Here is a 23,521-nt window from a genome sequence, read left to right as displayed (position 1 = left end):
TTTAACCCCTCACTTACTTTGACAGAAGGGACGGCATGGTGGTCACATTATGCTGTGATAACTTCTGCCCTTAGAGATGACACCATAACTCTCCTCTCCCAGTCCCTGATGGCTTTGCAACCATGTGTTCTGGGAGTCATCCCTTCACTCTCTCAGAAAAGTCACACATCTCGGGAGGGCTTCTGGCCTACTTTTCCTGGGGAGATTAGATGCTCCAGTGTTACCTCACGAAAAAGAATTTCTATGGCATGCAAGTTCTTCTCCATTATGTAAGGGTGTAGTGAAACTTAGCAACAAAAACAAGGATTGAGGTTTCTGCACCAATGTGTATGCACTCATTTATTTTCTACTCCAGCAATAAGATAACCAAGCACATTTCTAGGTTCACTGGGTCACAAATGGTAGCAAGCTCAGGAACCTGGAGTATATTAGTAAGGCAAATAAAACAAATATTCTTCATACTCTGGGCATCAAACTATACATGACTTGGAAAAAAGTCACTCTTCTTCCTGAATACCATGATGTGCAAAATGAATTTATCCCCAAAGTATTTTCGAGGTTAAAAATAAAACATTCAAATTCAAATACTTTGGCTAAATTGCAAATACAAATAGTACAGTCAACCTCAGCCAATTGTTCTCCAATCAAAAGGTGAAGAAACAAAGCCATGAGCAAGGACAATGCAAAAATGGAAGGTTTATCTAGATCCACTGGATGCCCATCAAATTCACACCTCCTCTTCTGATTCTTGTTCTCGTTCATCATTTTTCAGGAGTCCAACTTCTGAGGGGCAGAGCCTCCTAAGTCTCCATTTAACCAACCTGAGGAAAAAGAAAATCCTCTCTGGTTATATGATATGTAAAATAAAAAAGAAAAAAGGAACAATATGCATCTATAATCAGCAAAGTCCAGGCTATTTATGTAAACAGGGGAAGCAGTCCAAAGAGGAAAATCATTTCTATGTCTGTGGAGATAGCTGAAAATTTTGAAGATTCCAGGATGTTATAAGTAAACAGACAAAATGTGGCTTTCGAATGGACTATATGTTTGTTTAATGAAGCATCAGAAGATAACTTTGAAGAGTTCTAAAACAAACCAGATAATTCATAGGATGTGGCAAGCCCAGATGAAACTGAGATCAGTGAAGTTTCTCTATCGAGGCCACACCCACTTGTACATTGCAAAAAAGATATCCTTTCCTGTAAATAAAGTACATGAAACCATTGTCTTCCATAGGGCTGGTAGCCAAAGTCAAACTCTGTCAAGTCTGGACTGGATTTCAGCCACTGTGTGACCATACAGAGGCACTTGTGTGCAGTGCCCAGGCTAATCAACTGCATGTGATGGCCTTGTCCATGAGGAATTAAGAAACTAAGTCACCTTCCCTCTACCCCATGACCATTTTCATAGTTTAGTAGAAACTCAGATGAAGATTTGAGGAAATCTCAAATGTATAAGTGATCTCAAAAGTATAAGTGATTATACTTTTGACACTGAAAGTTCTGAAGCTTCTTAGTGACAAAAGCTCAGCAGGGTCTCCAATCCTCTGGCATGAGAAAAAGAGTATTAATAACAACTATACAAAGCATTTTCTGTGCATGATTATCATAAGGACATTGCATAATGGCCACACAAATAAAACATAACTTTCAGGGGCTGATGGACTGGCTCAAGTGGTAGAGCACCTGCTTAGCAAGTGCAAAGTCCTAAATTCAAAGCAAGTATCAATTTTTTTTTAAAAAAAGAAAGCATAACTTTCAGAAATACACAGGAATATGCAAACAAATATGACAAACCAAATCACCAAAATTATTTTCCTTAATGAGAAACTTCTGTAACCTACCCACATCTTTATTCTAATTTTCAGCACTCCTTCTGATGAAGTTCTGGCTTGTCCTTATCAATACATCATACCTTCACTTGTGCTCTGAAGCCCACTAATGCTTCATAAGGGTAGGGCATTCATCTTATTTGCTGCCCTAATCCCAGTCAAAATTTGGAAAAATATCTGGGACATATCATGGTTCACTTACAGTTGACAAATTAATGATCTTTGGGCAATCAGCCAGGAGTTCACATCACTCACCTATTCAAAGAGGATACTTCTTCAGTCACTTCAGCATTAATTCCTCTAGTAAACAACAATAACTGAGTAGATAAGTAACATCTGTTGACTCAAGAGCTGAGAAAAATTCCTCAAATTTACTTTCCTTAATTATTGATTGACAATTGGTATTGCTCCCAGTGTCCTCAACCATTTAAGCCATGGCCTTCATGAAAGACCAATGCTCTTTAATAAGTCAAAGCCTCAGGACCCCTGTCTCATTGTTTTTTAAAAAAACTACAACATTATTTCTACAGTGCACAACTTCAATACATGTGAAATGAAATGGATTATTAATTGATTAGTTTCACTCCCAAAGACTCTTGGCTGCTTATTACAAATTAATTGCTAACATAGACCCTAATGATTTTTCATTCTTCTCCTTCTCTCTCTGTTATATCTGATATATAAGCCACCAAACTGAGACACATTCAGAGACCTTTGTCAGGCTCTATCTGCCACTGGTAGGCTGAGGTTTTACACTAGCAGCAATGGCCCCCTGGGGCAGATTAAGAGATGGGGCTATGAAAAAGAAGTGTAAGTAATTGCTAGTTACTAGCATAGTTCAAATCCCAAGTATAAGAATCAAGGGCTGCCTATGCATATGTTCTTTTCAGTAATATGAGAAGAAGCAGAGGTGGGACGATGCATGCACTTTGAAGAAACTATTATATGCTGAACTTTGAGTATTTTAATTTTTTTCCTTCACAGTGGTTTGAAGACCTATATGTCATAGGAAAACTATATTTTCCTTCCCATAGACAAGGACTATTCAAATGGCTCTGTGCAACAGAGGTGTTTAAATATGAAATATAGTAAAACATGTAATTAAATTTCCAAACAGATGGGTCTCACTTATGAATTATCATAAGCAAGACAGTAGTCACAGGATAGGATTACATAATATTTGAACCATTACCACATAAATCTGGAAAGCATAACTTTATCTTTCAGGGATTTTTGAAGCAATATCTCCATAATCTAGTTGTGTTTGCATGGAGATCTTCGTGCTATGTCAAATTCTGAGATAATGTTCTGACCCTTTATTACTGATGGGTGAGTTAAAAACCATTACCAACAGAATTTCAAGGTTTCTTATCCTAAAATTCAGGACTTAATTAGCTACTCCCACACTGAAATGTTATATTGAATCTTCATAGTATTTTTAAGCTATCACTTATGTTTATATCAAAATAGGTCAGGAAAATTGGAAATCTTTGTCTTATATTTCCAAGAGCAAAATTGAAAAGCACATAAAACATTTTTCCTAAACCAAAGAATTTTATATTTAAGTAACTCTGAAATTCAAGTCTATTGAACAGCCAACAGGTATTTATTGAGCACCTACTATATGTTTTGTGTGCCAAGAAGTGGTAATATAAAAAGGAGACACAATCTAGCTAAGCAAATAGGACTAACAACATATGTGAGCAAACAGTCAACATCACAATTTTCAGATCACAATCACTAAAATGTCTGGTGGAGCCTAAAGCCCTCTAAAAACTCAGGAAAGAGAGATGAACAAGGGCCAAAAGATTCACAGAAGATTTCATAGGAGAGAAGGACATTTAATGTGAATATGCCAGGTAGAGTAAAGTGCCTGTTCAAAAAGATTAGAATGAGATGTGGTAGGGGTAGAGAGAGGTTGAAAAGTAAAAGATGGAGTTTCTAACTTCTAGGGAATTGTAAGTAGATAAAAGGTTCATTAGGCATCTGAAGGTTTTTGAAACAGGAAGAGACAATAGTCTTCTTTGAACTCTGGAGGAGAACTGCCATGAGGTAGAGAATTTCCTTGAATTCTGTTCCTGGAGACTTTCCAGCCCCTAAGGAGATGAGGCCCAGATGTCAGCCTAGAACAACAGCAGAAGAGGTGAAGTTGCACTCAAAGGCACAGCCAGCCTTAATTATGAGTTCATGCACTTGCTTTCAGAGAATGGACTAGGACTAATGGAAGAATTTCTCAGTACCCAATGCAATTTACAACTCTAGAAAGAAGCAACTGCACATGGAGGTGGGCTGATCCAAAACCAAAAAATATGACATATTTGATACATTATAAGAACTTTTGCACATGCCACAATGTAACCCCACCCAGCACAACAATAAAGAAAAATAAATAAATAAATAAAAGAGACATCTGGGAGCTAGATAAAAGATACAGTTTTTCTCACTCAGAGCCCCAGGTCCATAAATACTTCAGCAATAAAGTACAGAGAAGCACAACACAAGAATGATGACGTGGGGTCTATATATAGACAGAGTGGAAAACTCATTCCAGCAGAAGCTGAAACCCCACTCAGCCTATAAGCAGCTACTGCATTTTAGGAATCTGGAGAACTTGCTAGATATGTAGTGTCCAATATGGTAAGTTTCTACCCACATATTAATATTTAAATTAACTAAAAGTAATGTGACACCATCCACATGTCAAGTACTCAATAGCTAGTGGCTACCACGTCAAACACTGCATACAGAACACAGCAGCTATAGAACATTTCAATCAGTGCTGATGCTGAAAAATTAGGTACTGGAGTCTTCATGACTGGAAACTGGAATCAGCTAAGTCCATTGCAGTTTAGCAACTACCTTTGAGAGAAAGTTATAACTTTCTATTACGGGGACCCTTCCTAAGTTCTCACAGTACCTTGTTCTTCTAGCGGTCCATTTATTGCATTGAAGTTTAATTATCTATCTCTCTAATTTAGTCCTAACTACAGGACTAACTGCAGGGACTCCACCTCATTCATACTTCATAACACAAAGAGGAAGGAGAAGGAAAAGGAGTAGGAGGACAAGAACACCTAAAAGTCAATAACATTCCTTAAATTCCTCCTATGTCTTAAGCAGTTTAAATACAAAATCTCATTTAGGTTTTATTATTATCCCCATTTAGTTAACAATAAAACTGAAACTTATTCTGGTTAAGTAAATGGCCTGTAGTCATGCAGCAGAGTTAGGAACATGTGTTTTCATCATTTTGTTACATTGCTCCTTACCCATTCATGAAATGTATCAGGATTCTTGTGAAAACATGTCATTCAACTTTTAGAAATATCAGAGTCAATGTGAAATTAACCAGGCACACAAATTTAATGGGATTTTTATAATTTGGTCAAAAATAGTTCTAATCTTAAGAAGTGCTAGGAATCATGTGCTTATAGGTAAATGGAATCCTCAGTACAGACTGGAGGAAAACCATTGGATGAGGAAACAGCATAGGTGAAGATCTGCAGGCACAGGAGAGTGTATTGCAGGGTGATGCATGGATCAGAGACACAGCAGAACTACTCCAACTTTTATCAGCATACATTTTTTTTGCTGGCAATTTCTGTTTACAGAAACTGTAAACACAAAATTTTAAGTTCAACACTATTGAGCCTTGATAATTACACAGTAAAGAATGGAAATTTTATGAACAAAAGTCACTAACTTACCAGGTGACAAAAGCATAATTTATTCCAATGATGGCATAGGCCAATGCATAGTGCCAACAAAAGCAAATGGTGAGAAACATGCTGTTGCTATGATCAGTCAGATCCCATGCAGGACTTCCACTGGGAGGATATAGGACAAAACCAATCTGTAATTCAAAACAAAACAGCACATATTAAAACAACCAAAATCATCTTCAAAGATGGTGTATTTTAAAACACTTGGTAAAAAGCATGACTCTCATTATTTGAGATGTCACAGATAAAACATTAAGTTTTGCTGCCTGTTTTAGTAACACAGAACAATATTTTTGAAAAGTCATATTTTTGGAAAAAGTAAGGTACATTTAATGATCAATTTTCAAAATTTAAGCAGTGATATTTTCTAGGAATTGGTACACTTTCATAATGTCCTAGATTTCTACATTGTGCAGTTTTACTGTTGTTTAAAATTAAACTTTGTAGCAAATTTAATTTAATAAATAAATGACCACAGATAATATTCAATAATTGGTGAAACATTGAAAGTTTTTCCCTTAAGGTCAGGTACAACACAAAATATCTGCTTTCGTCATTTCAACATTGTACTAGAAATTCTAGGCAGGGCAATTAAGTAAGAGAAATAAAAGGTATTTATATTGGAAAAGAAGCAAAACTATCCCATTTACAAATGACATGATCTTATATACAGAAAATCCTAAAGAATCCACCTCCTAAAACTATTAAGGCTAATAAATGAGCCTAGTATTTGCAAATTTGAAAATCAACACACAAAATTCATTCAAATTTTATTCACAAGCAGTGAATACCCAAAAATGAAATTAAGAAAACAATCCCACTTAAAGTACCATTGAAAGAGTAAAATGTTCAAGAATAAATTTAATCAAGGAAGTTCACAACTGGCTATGTAGCTCAGTGGCAGAGCACTTGCTGAACATGTAGAGGCACAGGATGGATCCCAAGTACCACACAAAAATGAACGAATGAATAAATAAACAAATCCAAGTAGGCTTAAGGCTTTTACACCAAAAGCTGTACATTTTTTAAAGAATTCAAAGACCTAGAGAAATGGAAAACTATCTCATATTCATGGACCACAAAGTTTAATATTGTTAAGAGGGCAAAAGCAATCTACAGATTCAGTGCAATTCTATCAAAATCCCATTGTCCTTTTTTGAAGAAAGGAAAAAAGAGCTGATTCTATGATTCATGTGGAAGTGCAAGTTATCCACAATAGCCTTAAACAAACATTGAAAGGGGAGCACCAAAGGTGGAGGACTCATGCCTCTCCATCTCAAACCTTACTATAAAACTATAGTAATCAAAATTGCCATATTGGCATAATGATGACTATGAAACATATATCAATGAAATAGAAATGAGAATCCAGAAATAAACCCAAATGTCTATGGTAAACTGTTTTTTAACAAGATGCAAAGCCATTCAACAGAGGAAAGAATAATCTCTTCAATAAATGGTGGTGGGACAGCTGGATATTTATTTACACACAAAAGAATTAATCTGAATCCCTACCCCAAGCTATCTGCAAAATTGACTGCAAATGTATCAAAAAACCTAAAATATAAAAGCTAAAACCAAAAAAACCTCATAAGAAAACATGGCGGGTGTGGGGGGAGCGTGGTGGTGACCCAAACAATATATACATATGAGAGTAAATGTAAAAATGATTAAAAAAATAAAAATAAAACATTTTCATGACCTGCAATTTGGTGATGATTTCTTAGTTATAACACCAAAAGCACAATCAGTCAAAGAGAAAGCAGATAAATTGAATTTCATCAAAATTAAAAACTTTCGACTTCAAAGGACATCACCAAGAAAATGAAAAGGCAACCCACAGCACAGGAGAAAATATTTGCAAATCATATATCTGATAAGTAAATAATATCTAGAATATATAAAGAATCCTAAAACTCAACCAAAGAGATTTTTCTTAATGGGCAAAAGACTTTAAGAAACATTTCCTCAAAGAAAGTATACAAATAATCAATAAGCACATGGCAAGAGGAGCAACATCACTAGTTACTGAGAAAAGGCAAATCAATACCACTTTGTAACCACTAAGATAGCAATTATAATAGTAAAGAAAAAATAACAAGTGTTGGTGAGGGTATGGAGAAACTGGAATCCTTGTGTGTTGCTGATGAGAACGTAAAATGATGAAGCCATGAGAGGGAAAAATTGGCAATTCTTCAAAAAGTTAAGTATAGAATGCCATATGACCTGAAATTCCACACCTAGTTATATACCCAAAATATTCAAATAAAAATGTGTACACAAATACTCACAGTGCACTGTTCATCATAGCCTAGAGATGAAAACAACCCAAATATCTGTCAATGGATGATGGAAATCAAGATGTGCTATGTTCATGCAATGGAGTATTAATCAATCATAAAAGGAATCAAATATTAATGCATACTACAATATGGATGAAAGTTGAAAACATACTAAGTGAAACCAGCAAGAAACAATAAATCACATATTGTATGATAAATCTTCAGAGACACAGAAAACAGATTAATGGTTGCCAGGACCTGGGAGGAAAGGTGTAGGGAGAGTGATGGCTTAATTAGTCTAGTGTTTCCTTTTGGGGCTTATTAGGGGTTATAAGTGCATAACATTGCAAATATACTAAATGCCATGAATTTTATACTTTAAAATTGTTAATTCTATGTGTGTGAAGTTTATCCTAATAAAAGTAAATAGATGATGATGATAATAGATAGATACATACAAACATACATACATATATACATATATAGATAGATTTCAGGTCTCTAGAACTACATGAAATATAAAACAAGATAATATTGTGGATAATTGTACAAATGTCTAAAAAAAATGAGACATGCATCAGTTGCAGTGCTTAGGAGTTTTCTTACAGTGGGTCTTCAGGTATATATTATCACCTTCATTTTAATGTCTTATTATTCTCAAATTCCATGTAAGAAAATTGAGAAGTTCAGTTGACTTGCCCTTGTTCACACATTTAAGTGAAATCTTACAGAATCATAAAGTACTTTGATTATGATATTGAGGGAAATATTAATTCTGTTTTTGCTTGAAATTTCAAATAACCTAAGAAAACCAGGAAGAACTAAGATTTGTGTTTAATCACTTATTCCCATTTATGGGTTCCCTGTAACTGGTAAAAGAACTACCACCTGAATTATCTCACCATGTGCCAGGCACTTTACCATCACTGATGCACATAAACTTCACAGTAATCCTTAGTCCTCAAAACAATTCCAAGAAAAAGACTTCATTATGGCCATATTATAGAGGGGAGGACTGGAATTCAGAGACTGTAGTAACTTCCCTAATATTCAAAACAGGTGAATGACTAAGGCAGGATTTCAAACTAGGAGTATCTATCTCTAAAAGTTCTTTCTTCTACCCCATACCATCTTAAACCATAACGCCTTTCTATATGGGGGTAATATGAAGCACAATGTCCTGGATAACAAGGGAGAAGAAGTAAGTTATACCCTTCTTTATAAGCACTCTTCCAGTGACTTACTTTCTCCAACTAGGCCCTACCTCCTAACATTTACACCTTCTTCCTAGAGCACAGTAAGCTATGAATCCATCAATGGATTAATCCACTGAGCTGTTATGATCCAATCACTTCCCAAAGGCATCAACTCTAAACACTGCTGCATTGGAGACCAAGCCTTTATCACATGAGTCCTTGGGGAAGCTCCAGATCCAAACCATAAAAATCCCCAAAAAGTTGTGATGTTTGCATCATTGCTGTTATGCCACCACCAAGGGCTGGGAATCTCTTCCTTAGAACCGCACTGCATTCTGAAAAGATGAAAGATCAACAACACTGGCAAAAGAAACATCAGTAATTAAATTAGAGATATAAGATCACAATACTAGGAAATTGCACACAAGAATGCTACCTAACTTCTTTGCCTGCTGCTTTGGACATATTGATGTTTTACAATACCCATTTTATTATTTTTTTAATTTTATTCATATGTGCATACAATGTTTGGGTCATTTCTTCCCCCTTCCTCCCACCCCCTCCCTCTCTCCCCACCCCCTCGCTACCAGGCAGAAACTATTTTGCCCTTATCTCTAATTTTGTTGAAGAGAGAGACAATACCCTTTTTATATACTGCTAGGAGAGCTCACTATGGAGACTGAAGTGATCAGGGACCAGGACTCTGAAGGCTGTGGCATAAAGCAAGAATTTCTAGGTCCCCTGTGTCCACCATTTCAAATGACAAGAGGAAAACTGTCACATGGTCAACTCTCAGCTCAAAAACCCACCTGTTTAAACTGTGCAGTCAGAAAAACAAGAGTCTGCATCATATGCTCCTTCCTCACAGTAACTCATGGAGGCTGACAGGGAAATTCTGTGTCAAGAGAGGGCCCTTAAAGTATGGTGAGTGTAAGGAACTATGATCTATGTTATGGTTTGAATCTTAAGTGTCCCCAAAGGTTTACGTGTTAAAGGCTTGGTCCCCAGCTGATGCTACTACGGGGAGCTGATGAAAACTTTTAAGAGGTTGGGCCTGGTACAAGGAAGTGAGCTTGCTGGTGGAGTGTCCTTGAGTAGGATATCGGGATCTCACCCTTCCTCCTTTTTCATTGCTTCCTAGCTGCTAAAACATGAGCAGTTTCCTTTGCCATGTACTTTCTACCATGATAAATTGCATTAAAGGCAATAGGCTTAAAGGCAATAGGACCAAGAAACTATGGACTAAAGCTTCTGAAACAATGAGCTAACATAAGCATTTCTTCCTTTTAAGTTGTTTATGCCTGGTATTTTATCATTGCTGCTTAACACTCAGAACTACCACGAGCAGGGTCATTTTTGTGACATACTTGGTTTGGAAGCCTTCAGAATTGGTTTGTGGGAGAAGTTTTGAAAAGTTTAGAGAAGTAGACTAGGGAAATTTTAGAACACTGAAACAGAGTTTTCTGGGTGGTTCTTTTGGGCATGCAGAAGATCAGAATGCTAATAGGAATATGGAGAGTAAAGGCTATGTTGCTGAACTTTCATAAATAAGTGAGGACTTTATTAAGAATTGGACTAGAGATCATGGATATTACATTCTGACATACACATACACAAACAAGCTTGTCTAGGTATTAATTCGTTCCGGAATTTTGTGGGAAGCTGAGTTCAAAGGTGACAGACTAATTAATCTGGCTGCTTTTTTGCCATATTTAGTGAGAACTAGACACAAAGAGCACAGTGGAAAGATTTTAAAAACTTGTGTTTTGGCCAAAACAGGGGTGTATTTAAAGTTGCAACCATGAAGGGTGTAGCTGCTAAAGAGATAAGCACCATTAAAAAGGAGCCAAGTAGTTTGTACTGGAACAATAGGAAAGAGTCCTCGACAGCATCTCAGAAATGCGCAAACCTGGCCCGTTATAGGCTCAAGGGTGTAAAAGTGTAAACTCATTTCAATGACTTTCCTTTGAGAAGAGAGCACTGGGTCACCCTGCTAGCAAGGATCAGCTAAAGAGAAAGGATTCCTTTCCTTGTATTCAGTCATTCAGGAACTCAGAAGCTGTCCATGTTCCAAGTGGGTCCAGCCACTGTTTGAGCCAGTGGTAGCAGGCCTTTGGTAGCATGCAAAATGCAGAAGTTGTAGTGTTATATAGGCTTCCACTGAGATTTCAAGAGAAAGCTTAGGAGGTGAGATAGTGTGTGGCAGGGTTGGAGTCCCTGCAAGGAGTTCCTGAAATGTGATGTATAGTGCCTCTGTGAGAGGGATGTTGAAGCTGCATTGGAGACTCCAGGAAGTTAGCAATGCCAAGCGCGTGAAATGTCTGCCAAGAGCATACTGTCTGTAGGCAATGAGCATGGCCAGCTCAAGAGGGAGGCCATGTGGGCTTCAGGCAGCAAGACTTGAGGGGTAGAGACGCTCAAACCTTTTGGAGCTCACATCCTGTTGTTAGGTACCCTGGTTGCCAGACATGGAGATACAGAATTTAATGCTAGTCCTACAAGTTTTTTTTTTTTGGTGGTTCTGGGGTTTGAACTCAGGGGCTCACACTTGCTAGGCAAGCACTCTACCACTTGAATTACTCCACCAGCCCTTTATTGTGTTGAGTATTTTTGAGATGGGGTATCACAAACTATTTACCCAGCTGGTTTAAACCCTCAATCCTCTTGCTCTCTGCCTCCTGAATAGCTAGGATTACAGGCATAAGCACTGGTGCCCCACTGTCCTGCTGAGTTTTAGTCTTGTCTTGCTTTGGTCCTATCCCTCCTTTCTATGCCTCTATTCCCCTTTTTTGGAATGGGAATGTTTACACTGTGACATAGTATCTTGGAAGTACATATTTTTCTTTTTTATTTTTAAAGGACTTATAGCAAAGAGCTTGCCTTGAGTCTCAAGAGGAGTATCTGAACTTGGAATTTTCACCAATGCTGGAACAGTTAACTTTAGAAACTCCTGGAGATAGACTGATGCATTTTCCATTGTGAGATGGACATAAGTCTTTGGGGAATATGGGTGAGTAGAATGTTATGGTTTGGATCTTAAGCGTCTCCAAAGATTTATGTGTTTTTGGGAGATGGTGCTTTTGGGAGCTGGTGAACCTTTTAAGGGGTGAGGGTGGAAAGAAGTGAGGTAATTTGGAGCATGCTCTCGAATGGGAATATTAGGACCTTGACCCCCTCCTCCTGCCTCTTTGCTTCCAGGACAACATGAGATGAGCAGTTTTCTTTGCCATGCTTCTGCCTTTAATGTTCTGCCTTACCGTAGGCCCAAAGGCAACAAAGCCAAGTGACCATGGGCTAAACTCTGACGCCATTAGTCAAAATAAACATTTCCTCTTTTTAAGTTGTTATGGCTGATATTCTGCCATAGTGATGGTTAGCTGCCCAAGACAGACTTACTTCCAGCTATCAGTCTCACCAAGGTTACTTCATTACCATCAACATAACCCATCCAACCCTGTTTGGGAAGTGATTTGTACCAGCACCCACAGAAGGACTAACAGTTGTGATCTAAATTGTGCCATCCACTATTCACAATAGCCAAGTTATGGAAACAGCCAAGATGCTCCACCACTGACAAATGGATTAAGAAAATGTGGGCTCCACCACTGATGAATGGATTAAGAAAATGTGGTATCTATACACAATGGAATGTTATGCAGCCATGAAGAAGAATGAAATGTTATCATTCGCTGGTAAATGAATGGAATTGGAGAACATCATTCTGAGTGAGGTTAGCCTGGCCCAAAAGACCAAAAATCGTATGTTCTCCCTCATATGTGGACATTAGATCAAGGGCAAACACAACAAGGAGATTGGACTTTGAGCACATGATAAAAGCGAGAGCACACAAGGGAGGGGTGAGGATAGGTAAGACACCTAAAAAATTAGCTAGCATTTGTTGCCCTTATCGCAGAGAAACTAAAGCAGATACCTTAAAAGCAACTGACGCCAATAGGAAAAGGGGAACAGGTACTAGAGAAAATGTTAGATCAAAAAGAATTAACCTAGAAGGTAACACACATGCACAGAAAATTAATGTGAGTCAACTCCCTGTGTAGCTATCCTTATCTCAACCAGCAAAAACACTTGTTCCTTCCTATTATTGCTTATACTCTCTCTACAACAAAATTAGAGATAAGGGCAAAATAGTTTCTGCTGGGTATTGAGGGGGTGGGGGGAAAGGGAAGGGGTGGAGTGGGTGGTAGGGAGGGGGTGGGGGCAGGGGGGAGAAATGATCCAAGCCTTGTATGCACATATGAATAATAAAACAATAAAAAAAAATAAAATAAATTGTGCCATCCAACATGTTCCAGTCAACCCTTAGTACCTCTGGTGGTACTGGGGTTTGAACTCAGGTCCTTGTGCTTTTTGGGCAGGCACTCTACCACTTGAACCATGCCACCAGCCCAGTACCTCTGAATGTGAAATATGGTCTTGGCACCTGTATTCAAGTTAAAGAGAAGTCATATGGATTAGAGTTGGCTCTAATACAATGGCTATTATCTTCATAAGGAGGACACAAAGACACACCAGGAGAACATCCTGTGATAAAGAAGGCATGGTTGGAAATTATGCTGCCCTAAACCATATGCAAAGGAATAGCAGGTATAGCTGGCAACCAGTAGGAGAAAAGCAAGGCACAGATTCTCTCTCTGGGCCCCTAAGGAGGAACCAACTTCACCAACACATTGATTTCAGATTTATGGCCTACAAAAAAGTGAAAGAATAAACTTCTATGGTTTTAAGTAGCCCAGTTTATGTAAATGTGTTATTGAGGCCATAACAAACTAATATAGCAGTTGAAGTAAAAAAAAGCAAGAGTATCACTTGCAGTGAACCACAAGCCTAGACACACTAGTGACTCACCCAATCTTTCAAATCCCAGCTGACTACACCTGCTTAGGGAAGCTTTCTTTGCCATCTTCCTCTGCAATTAGCAGCCCTCCCCTCAGGAAGCATGGATTTTCAAGTTGTGACAGCTAATTCCCCCAAAATCCCATGAGACATTTTTTCCATTTTATACCAAGGAACTGTAAAGGCCAGCATATCTTGCTTGTGGCAATCCAAGTGATGAATGTGGTAAAGCTGGAATGCAAATCCAGATGGGCTTGACCTTGATACCCATGGACTTTTTACTACAAGCCATATTTACAATTATTTTCTGAAGCTTACAAAATAAACTCTGTATAGTTACCTCCATTAGTTATCAATTCTAACCAGTCAATTTTTCATATTGTTTTACATCCCGAGAGAAGAAACCTTGAGTACCTCTTACCGTGTACATTATTGGAACCTCAGATTCTAATGTTGAATGCTGAATATTTGACTGAGGGCCACAATGTGCCTATAAACAGGATCAACTGATTTAACTGAACTGAAAGTCATAGAAACATTACATAGTCATTTTAAGCTAAAAGCAAGTAAATCAGGAAAGCTAAAATCCCATACTAAGGGTCACATATTGCCACACTCTCTAAACCTGCATTTAAATATAAGAATCAGCCAGTGCACTTTTACCTGCTATCCTACTTGCTTCCTAACATAAAATTACCAAAAGCCTGCAAAAGAATATTTTCTTGCTATGTTGCATATGCCACCCATGAACATATGTTTTGATTAGTCTAAGCTTCATTAGTATCACATTTCAACTGCAAATAAGTCATCATATTTAATATACAATATGGCAGAGACCCATTTTCTAGTTTACAGTGTGAATTCCATATTGTTTCATATGTTATTATCCAATCACACATTTCAATGTTACAAGCCTAAGCAAGTGTTTGATCTACCATATCAAACCTCACACTACTACTATTTGGTACAGCCTTCTTTTCCATTTTAAAATAAACCTTTGTTTTACTTGAAAACAAGACAAGGTTTAGTTTTAGTTTGTACTAAAAATCTGGGCAGCCAGGAGAAAATTCCCTAGAATGGGATATAGTGGGTTTATTAATACAGATGGATGATTTGCAGGAAACAAGTGTTACAAGACAGCAGGAGCAGCTTCCTCACTCCCTGTGCTCTAAAGAGGATGAGAAGGAGCTCAAGAGGGGCAAAGTTAGATTTTGAAATATTCTCCCACACAGAAACACAAGAAAAAGAAAAAACATAACTCATGGAATGAAAGGGCATGAAGGATTTTCTTTTTCTTTTCTAAATTGTATGATATAGCTAAGTTAATGAGAAAACTTTTTGTATGTTTGTTTTTGGTTTTTGAGACAGGGTTTCCCTACCCAGCCAGGCTGACCTCAACCTTATGATCCTCCTGCCTCAGTTTCCTGAGTTCTGTTATTGTAGCACTACCATGTCCATCAAGAAAACATTCTTAAATGCAATATGGTTCAGGGAAGAAACAACTTTTTATAGATTGGGAGGGAAATTTCCCCTCTGTTAACATATTAGACAATTGTTTAAATATGAGTTATAACTAGCCAATCTGAGCATTTGCCTAACTCAGTTCACATCTCTATACATATGTTCTAGGAGTCCAAGTGAGCATTTTCTCTAATCTGTCTGTACATAGTTTATGCACAGATACTGGCCACATATGGAGAACTGGTGAAAAAAAAATTAGGATGAAAAGAAAAATCACAATGTAATACTGTTACTTTAAGACAGAGTTTTGACCACATACACTCTTATACTACACATGTTAATTAAACACAGAAACATAACAAATCGTCTATGTTTCTGGATATTTTGTTTCAGAAGAGTCTAAGAATGGACAGTTACTGGAGATAACATGCTAAGTTAAGCAAGTCAGGTTTTGTGCTTGCTAAGCAAGTGTTCTACCTAACACTTGAGCCGTGGCTCCAGCCTTGTTGCTCTGGTTATTTATGAGGTAGGGTCTTGCTTTTAGCCCAGATTTACCTGGACATGATCCTCCTAATAACGCTTTCTCCAGTTACTGGGATAAAAGGCACATGTCATCTTAGCCAGCCATCAGGTGAGCTGGGGTTTCGGAAACATTTTGACAGAGCTGGCCTCGAACCACAGTCCTCCCAATCTCTACCTCCCTAGTAGATAGTGTTACAGACATGAGCCATCAGTACCTGGCTCTTTTGCCTATTTATATGACTAAGATTTGAAGCACTATGCTGAATAAGAGTGGTTATTATGGCTAACTGCAGTGCTTTCAGTTTTTCCCCATTCTGCCTAATGTTAGCTATAGATCTGTAACATATAGCTTTCATTACGTCAAGGTAGATTCCTTCTAATTCCAAGTTTCTTCAGGGCTTTTATTATAAAGGGCTTTTCCTCCATCTATTGAGATAATTATGTGATTCTTATCCTTATTTCTGTATATATGCTGTATTAAATTTATTGATTTTCATGTGTTGAACCACAATTGCATATTCCTAGAATGAATCTACTTTGATCATACTATATTATCTCATTAACGTGCTGTTGAATCCTGTTTCCAAGTATTTTATTCTACCTATGTTCAATAAAGAAATTGGCCTATGGTTTTCTTTTTTTTTTGTCCTGCTGTTATCCAGTTAATAATGACTTCATAGAAAGAGATAGATATTTTTTAACTTAATTTTTTTCTTTTTAAATTTATGGTATTTTTTTCTATCTTATCTCTCATTGTTATGTGTTTGGGGAAGATAAGGTACACTGAGGCATGGCTCAAGTGGTAGAACACTTGTCTGACAAGTGTGGAGCCCAGTACCACCAAAAAAATACACTAAAGCATGCTCACATTGTGTCATCTTGATGAGAAATCGTGTCAAAAATTTTTTTAATTTAATTTTTTGAGTATGTAATACATGCATGCACTTAGGAAATAATTTATTTAAGAAGCATAGAGTATAATGTTTTGATAGTTTTGTATGCAATGTATTTACTCTATTTACTCTATTTAAGTTGCCAGTAGATGACAAATACTCTAACAAAGCAACTTCTGCATATAAGCTGGTTAAATTTACCCATTACCAATTTTATCACATAGGGTATTTGTCATTTATGGTGGCTTTTTTATTTTTATTTTTTTGGCAGTAGGGGGTTTGAACTCAGGGCCTTGTGCTTACTAGGCAAACACTCTACCATTTGAGACATGCCACCAGCCCTTGTCATTTATTTTGCTATAAATTTTTTCTTCACAATAACCCATGAGGAGTGGAATGGGAGAGAGAAATGGAGGGGAGGAATTCAAGTATGATATATTTGATATATTGTAAGAAGCTTTGTAAATGCTACAATGTACCCATACCCAGAACATCAGTAAAAAAAAAAACACCAAAAGAAAAAAACATAACCCATGAATTTAGCTCCTTTTTACTACCTTCTGCTCCAACAGTTCTTTTACTTCTTCACTTGTTTAAATATCACCTCTTTCCTACCCTATTTTGACCATACTTTTCTCTTCCTCACCTATCAATATTTTCTTATCACTCCTGCATAAAATGCAAATCCACAAACAAATCCTCACTCTCTGATGACTAAAAATCTCCTTTAAGAAGTCTTTCCTAATCAAAGTGCATCTGCTTCCCTCCCAGAATTTCTTCACACACACACACACAAACACACACACAAATCAGATTATGATTTATCAATCTTTATAAAATATTGCTTTCCGCAAAACATCAAGGTTAGAGAGTTAATTTCAAAAATTAAGAAGAGCTTAGGGTTTGGGGTCAGATAAATCTGATTTAGGTTTTATCTTCATTATTGTTTGTGCCTGAGAAAATAACTTCTCTTCGAATTTTTCTTTAGGTAAATTAGACTTAATTTCCAATTATTGCAAGGACACAATAAAATAAGGTATGCATAAACATCCAGTATAATGGCCAAAATGTAGGGTTTTATTCTCTTTCTTAGCTTTTATACATTTCTTGAGCTTACTACCCATTAAGCTGTATACTCCTTTATCATCAAGAACTGCTTCCAACTACAAGCATTAACTCAAGAGTTCCTACATAATGGAAATTCAGCTGTGTGATGAAGATGTGAGCAACCTGCTTCCTCCCTGTTGTTTTGACAAGCCACTGAGCCATTTGAAAAACATCCAGAAACTCATTGAAGCAAAATGAACCATCAAATAATGAGGGAAGATACAGATGGAAACATAAAGGAGAGTACCTGGAGGCTCCTACTCACCTGCCAGAACCAGGTCCCCTGTAGTATGATGAGGCTTGACCGGAGGAGTTCCAGAAGTATGTTGTTCCTTGTGAAGAACTCCATGAAGGTAACCAGTGCTGTCAAAAATATGACTAAGACTAGCAGTTGGTGCACAAAGATGTCTAGCATTTCCCGGCCATGTGTGTGATTGTAGAAGATAAAAGCTAATAGAGGGGAGAAAAACAATTTTTTTCCAGTGAATCAAAGACTTCCCTCTCTCTGTCCACAGAATTTTATATACAAATACAAGTGCCCAAAAAAGAAAATCTCCACTGGTTCCACAGTAATACATCTTTACAATTGGAGAGTCCTCACTGCCTCTTTAGAATGGTCTCCTTGAAATCCTCCCTTTTCCCTTCCCCAACCTTGATTCTTCCTTCTAACACAAAATGACATTTTCAGCTAAATGTCATTTCAAACGTTTCAAACATCTTCTATACAGGATGATGAGTAATAAACATGGCAGGGACAAAGGAGCTATAATTAACATGAATATACAGATGAGTAAGCTGAATCTGAGGTCTTGCCTGATCCTTTAGGCCATTGGTAGAAGCAAATGTGCATATAAATCATAAGAGTGGACCTTCAGAAATATGAAGGTCCTCTAGAAACTCCCAAGAAGTAGTAACTAACTGCATTTTTTCATTTCAAGAACAGATTGCAATTTCATCTTAATTGTTTTCATTTAGAAAAAGAAGAAAAGGTGTTCATTAAAAGAATAAGTAGCACCTTGAGATGAGAATCTGCATTTGCTTTTATCCCATGAATAGATTCCAGTTTCATCTTGTTTTCATTTAGATAAAGAGGAAGAGGTGTTTATTAAAAGTATAGCAACACCCTGAGAAAATGAGAATCAAGCTATCTTCTATCTAGCCTATTTTTTCTCAAAGAGGAATAGGCACACATTCTGTGAGAGAGGCAGGCAGGAACTGACTGACTCTTAATCATTGGGACTTTTATAGTTCCATAGTCAATCTATATCTTGCATGTATAATAAATGAAAACAAATCATTAAGCATTTTTTTCCATTTCCCCTTCACATTAACCTGGGAAACCAACTGAACTAAACATACTGTTTTGTTAATTAGCCTCTCAAAATTTGGACCTCATGTTTTTATGTGACTGAACCTTTTGGACCTTACTTATCACATATTGGCAGAGTTTTTCTATACCAATATTTTAAAAGCTAGTTAGGATATAGTGGAATCTATTCTGCTGTGAGTGGTTGCCCCATTTCAGGGTATTCATGCTCCATTACTCTGAATTCAATTTTCATTGTTAAAGGTGGAAATAATGATAATCTCTACAACAACCAAGAGATAAGTAACTGTTACAGGTGATCCTTTAAGACAGATGCAAAGAGTGAACAAAAAGTGATTGTATTTGCACATTTCTACTAAATGAGTCAGTAGGAAAAGAGAATCTTTGGTATCTTGCCTAGGATGCACAAATATCTCACCATGGCCCCATCAATCAAGGCTGCACCGAAACATAAAGACACATTATTTAAAAAGGGCTACAAAAATGTCCACCAATAGAGAAAAATACAGGAAAAAAATACTCACTCATACTTACCCTCCACAAATAAGGCATTTGACAACATTAACTTTGTTAAGGAGACTGGAAGTGAACTAATGGTGAAACATAAAATGTTAGCCACACCCAGCAGTCCGAAGAAGAAATACATGGTGCAGTGGTGCCAGCCTGGGAGTTGGTTCCACTGGCCCTCTTTATATAAGGTCAGGTAGGGTCCTCCAGCAATAAATTGTTCTCCAGCTATGCCTGTAGAAGAACATATCAATTTTAGCAACCCTCTCTATACCGTTACCTACATGCATGACTGACTATGCAGGAGCTCATTGCCTATTCCAATCTATTGTCCTCTTAGGACATTGATTCCTCCCTGAAGTGTTTCATAACAGCCTAGCACTGGTGCTTCAGGCCTGTTTTAGAGGTTTAGATGCTGTTCTAATAACCAATTTCGTAAAATAATAACCAACTGAGTCAAACAACTGGTTAAGATCTTAAATTTATAATTTTATAATTATAGTTCAACTACCTTCTAATCTAATAACTAAAGTAAATCTTGAATGGTTTGGGGGTTTGGATTTAAGAGATCAGTCGTATAGGGGATGACTGCTTTCTTCCTAAATATTACATCTTTGGGTAGGTGACTCAAAATTTTATTTGTCCTTGGTTCTCAACAAAGAGGTTCAAAGTTTAGCTTTTCCCCAATTAAGACCAACTGAGAAAGCCCAGACAGACACAGAATATGATCTAGTCAATTATGCAAACATATTAACTTTCTTTGAGATGCTGCATTATTGGTCTAGAATTTGACAGGGACATTCCTCTCTTTGGAAATGGTTGCTCTGTAATTTCAATGGCCATAGCAAAGACCTATTGTCATTAATAAAACATGAAAAATCTAATGTGAATGTGGGAAGTTTTGCATTTTATAAAGGAGAGGCCTCAGGAGACCTCTAAAAATATAGAACACTTCCATAGAATATGCAAAGGAAAGATCTCAGAAGTTATCTGGTCTAACATTTCTTCAATTTAGAAAACAAGAGAAAAAGGATGAGTACATGACCCAAGGTCTTCCTCAGCTCTGACCCCTCTCTATGTAACCTATCAGTAATAATTTGTCATTGAAACTTCTCAACAATCACTTAGTAATTTTGGTGTCATTTACAAAATGGTTTCTGATAGGGTTTCTTCTTTCACAGATCAGAAAACTGATATAAAATTATTTCTCCAGGCTCCAACCAATTCTAAAATTCAACTTGACTGGATAGGTTAATTACTTTGACTAATTCATTGAGGAATAAGCCTTTGTTTAAACATAAAGTATAGCCTAACAAATTACATTAGATGGAAATTAAAATTAGACTGTGTATTAACAGATACTTTTGAATACAAAGTTAATTTTAGCTTATCTTGATTTTGTATCATCTTCTTTTTTGCTTATGAAAATATACAAAAGGAGGAAACAGAACACAGAAATGGTCCACTCACCAGTTATAGCCATAATGACTATTACAATTCCCTCCAACATGTCCACTCGATGAAATAATGCTTTGGAACCAAGGTAGCAGGTTCGCTTTTGCTTTTTGCAGACATATTTCAGAATACTCTTTATACTCCACCAAAGACCCATGACAAAGAAGAAGGTTCCAGGCAGAGCATGACCTCTGAAATTCCCCATGAGCTATAAAGATAAGCGAAAGAAATTTCATTTCTGAAACCTGGTTAAAATATCTCTTAGCCCTATAGAGTATACTATCTTCTGATGATTACTAGTACACAGCAGATACTACTACAATAGCAATAATGTCAAGTAAAACAAATCACATTCACTTACCATGTATTAGATATGGTGTCAAGTGCTTTACATGGCATCTCTAATATTTGCAACATACCTTTGAATCAGTGATTTTATTCCATTTTCAATTTAAATATAAATTTAGACAAAATAAATTACTTGCCCAGATCTCACAACTATTAAGCAAATATTTTGTTGTTTTTAACACAAAGCTCAAAACAATTTCTTAAAAAGACAAACTATACTTCACCATACAACTGGCATGCATATATAAAGGAAAGTAATATGAAACTTTGACTTTTTGTTTTAACTTTGAAATGATGTGAAGCTGCTTGCAAATTTTTAAGGAGATAATTGCAAAAGATCAAGTGTGTGACCATAACCATTAGTATTCATCAGATATTTGTGTGTGCCTTCCCATACTTTCCCATCCTCTGTTCTGCTTGGATTGAAACTATGGTTTTACTTCTGATTATTAGGCAAATTTTATTTATACTATTGCCACATGATGGTGTCACCTCTGACTAAAAAGCATAAGTACCCTCCGTTTTTTGACAATACTACAAAAAATCAGTCTTGAAGTATGAGTTTCTAACTAGTCAAACTCCCTTCATTCAAGTGTACTGTACCATTAACAGAATTATAAAGAGACTGTCCATAACCTTCCTTGTGGATTTAGTACTAGGAAAATCCAAGAAAACTCATGAAAGAGGAGTTTAGGACTCCCCTTGGTTCAGCAGGCTTCCTTAACTCCCTCTCAATTCAGGGAAGACCCCCCCTTTTTTTTTCTTCTGGTACACAAGGAAACTTCAGAGGAAACTGTGAATCTGATCCAAATACTGCCAATCCCGTTTCCAGTCAAGACCCCAGATGCTCATTTCAGTGTAGCCTTGAATCATCCATGCCATTCAAGAGTCAGACTCAATATGTCATGTATTGTGTCGTGCAGGTTCTTGTCCTAACTGTCTCTTCTGGTGTATTTGGAGCATGCCCCTTAACTCTCTGAGCCTTAGTGCTTAATTAATGATTCTTGGAGTTCCTGATCTGACAGTCTCTGATTCATTATTATCTTAACTATGACATTTACCATACTGTTATTGAATCCTCCTGTTTTGACTTAGGCAACCATATGTGATTGAAAAATACATCCAGATTATAAATACTTTGAACTTTTTGGAAAAGTATTTATTAGGATTTAAGAAGCCTTCAACATTTTATATTCTTTAGTATAGGAAACTCATTTGCAGGAATTTATCCAGAATATATACTTGAAAATGTAAGTACCAAATTAAAAACAATACATATTTTGTTTTTAACTTTGGATACATATATAATAATATATATAAATAATTTTGGATACATATACAATTTTAGTATATCTATAAACAATTTTGGATATTATATAATTTTAGATGTATGTCCAAAATTTGTAGAACCCTCAAATAAATTATACAGCTGCTAAAAATATAATTTTCAAATAAAATGATAGGTGATATACTTAGTAAAAAGAACAAGATAGAAATGGAAGGGCAGAGGCTTAGATTCAAACTGAGTATATCTGACTATAAACTTAATCATTTATTAACTGATGGCTTTTGGCATGTTACTTAATCTTTAGTGTCCCAGTTTCCCTTTTGTAAAATGGGACAATAACCTACAATACAATTAAATAAGCTTATGCTATCCTCAACCCACTTCAAATTACAGTATAAAAGTAAAACCAAATTAACAATTGTACTTGGATACTAAATACAGAAAAGTGAGAAACTTCTATACAATTCATTTGACAATCATCTGTGTACTACTTGTAACATTTCTACTTCTAACGCCCTAGAGGGTTACTTGGATTTTTATGTTTGTTTTACTCCTGAAGTATAATTAGAGAATAAACTCCTTGAAAGCCAAGACCATAAATCTAGTCAGCTTTCTATATCCCCTTAAACCTGGATAATGTCCTATGTACTACAAAGTTCTAAATTAACAAGAATAATTAAGATCTTATACTACAAGGTCATTTATTTATAAAACATATCTATTTCAAT

At 36.5% G+C, this 23,521-nt stretch overlaps 1 protein-coding gene across 4 annotated transcripts in view; it reads right to left on the bottom strand.

The window, feature by feature from the left end:
* Nucleotides 1-306: 306 nt before the first annotated feature.
* Tmem45a (transmembrane protein 45A) overlaps nt 307-23,521 on the bottom strand; it is a 76,218-nt gene continuing 53,003 nt past the window's right edge. For 2 of the 4 annotated variants that reach the window (XM_074072986.1, XM_074072987.1), the window contains exons 2-6: nt 21,173-21,365; nt 19,730-19,936; nt 18,134-18,318; nt 5,539-5,684; nt 856-3,954 (exon numbers count right to left, since the gene is read on the bottom strand). In XM_074072986.1, the coding sequence (XP_073929087.1) occupies nt 3,810-3,954; nt 5,539-5,684; nt 18,134-18,318; nt 19,730-19,936; nt 21,173-21,362 (873 nt within the window). In that variant the 5' untranslated portion in view covers nt 21,363-21,365 and the 3' untranslated portion in view covers nt 856-3,809. Of the gene's footprint in view, nt 822-855; nt 3,955-5,538; nt 5,685-18,133; nt 18,319-19,729; nt 19,937-21,172; nt 21,366-23,521 lie in introns of those variants that run through there. The other 2 variants (XM_020183758.2, XM_074072985.1) reach the window with 2 other exon arrangements.

This window comes from Castor canadensis, chromosome 5, assembly GCF_047511655.1.
Source record: "Castor canadensis chromosome 5, mCasCan1.hap1v2, whole genome shotgun sequence".
Lineage (NCBI taxonomy): Eukaryota > Metazoa > Chordata > Mammalia > Rodentia > Castoridae > Castor > Castor canadensis.
This window is presented reverse-complemented; position numbering and strand designations above follow the sequence as displayed.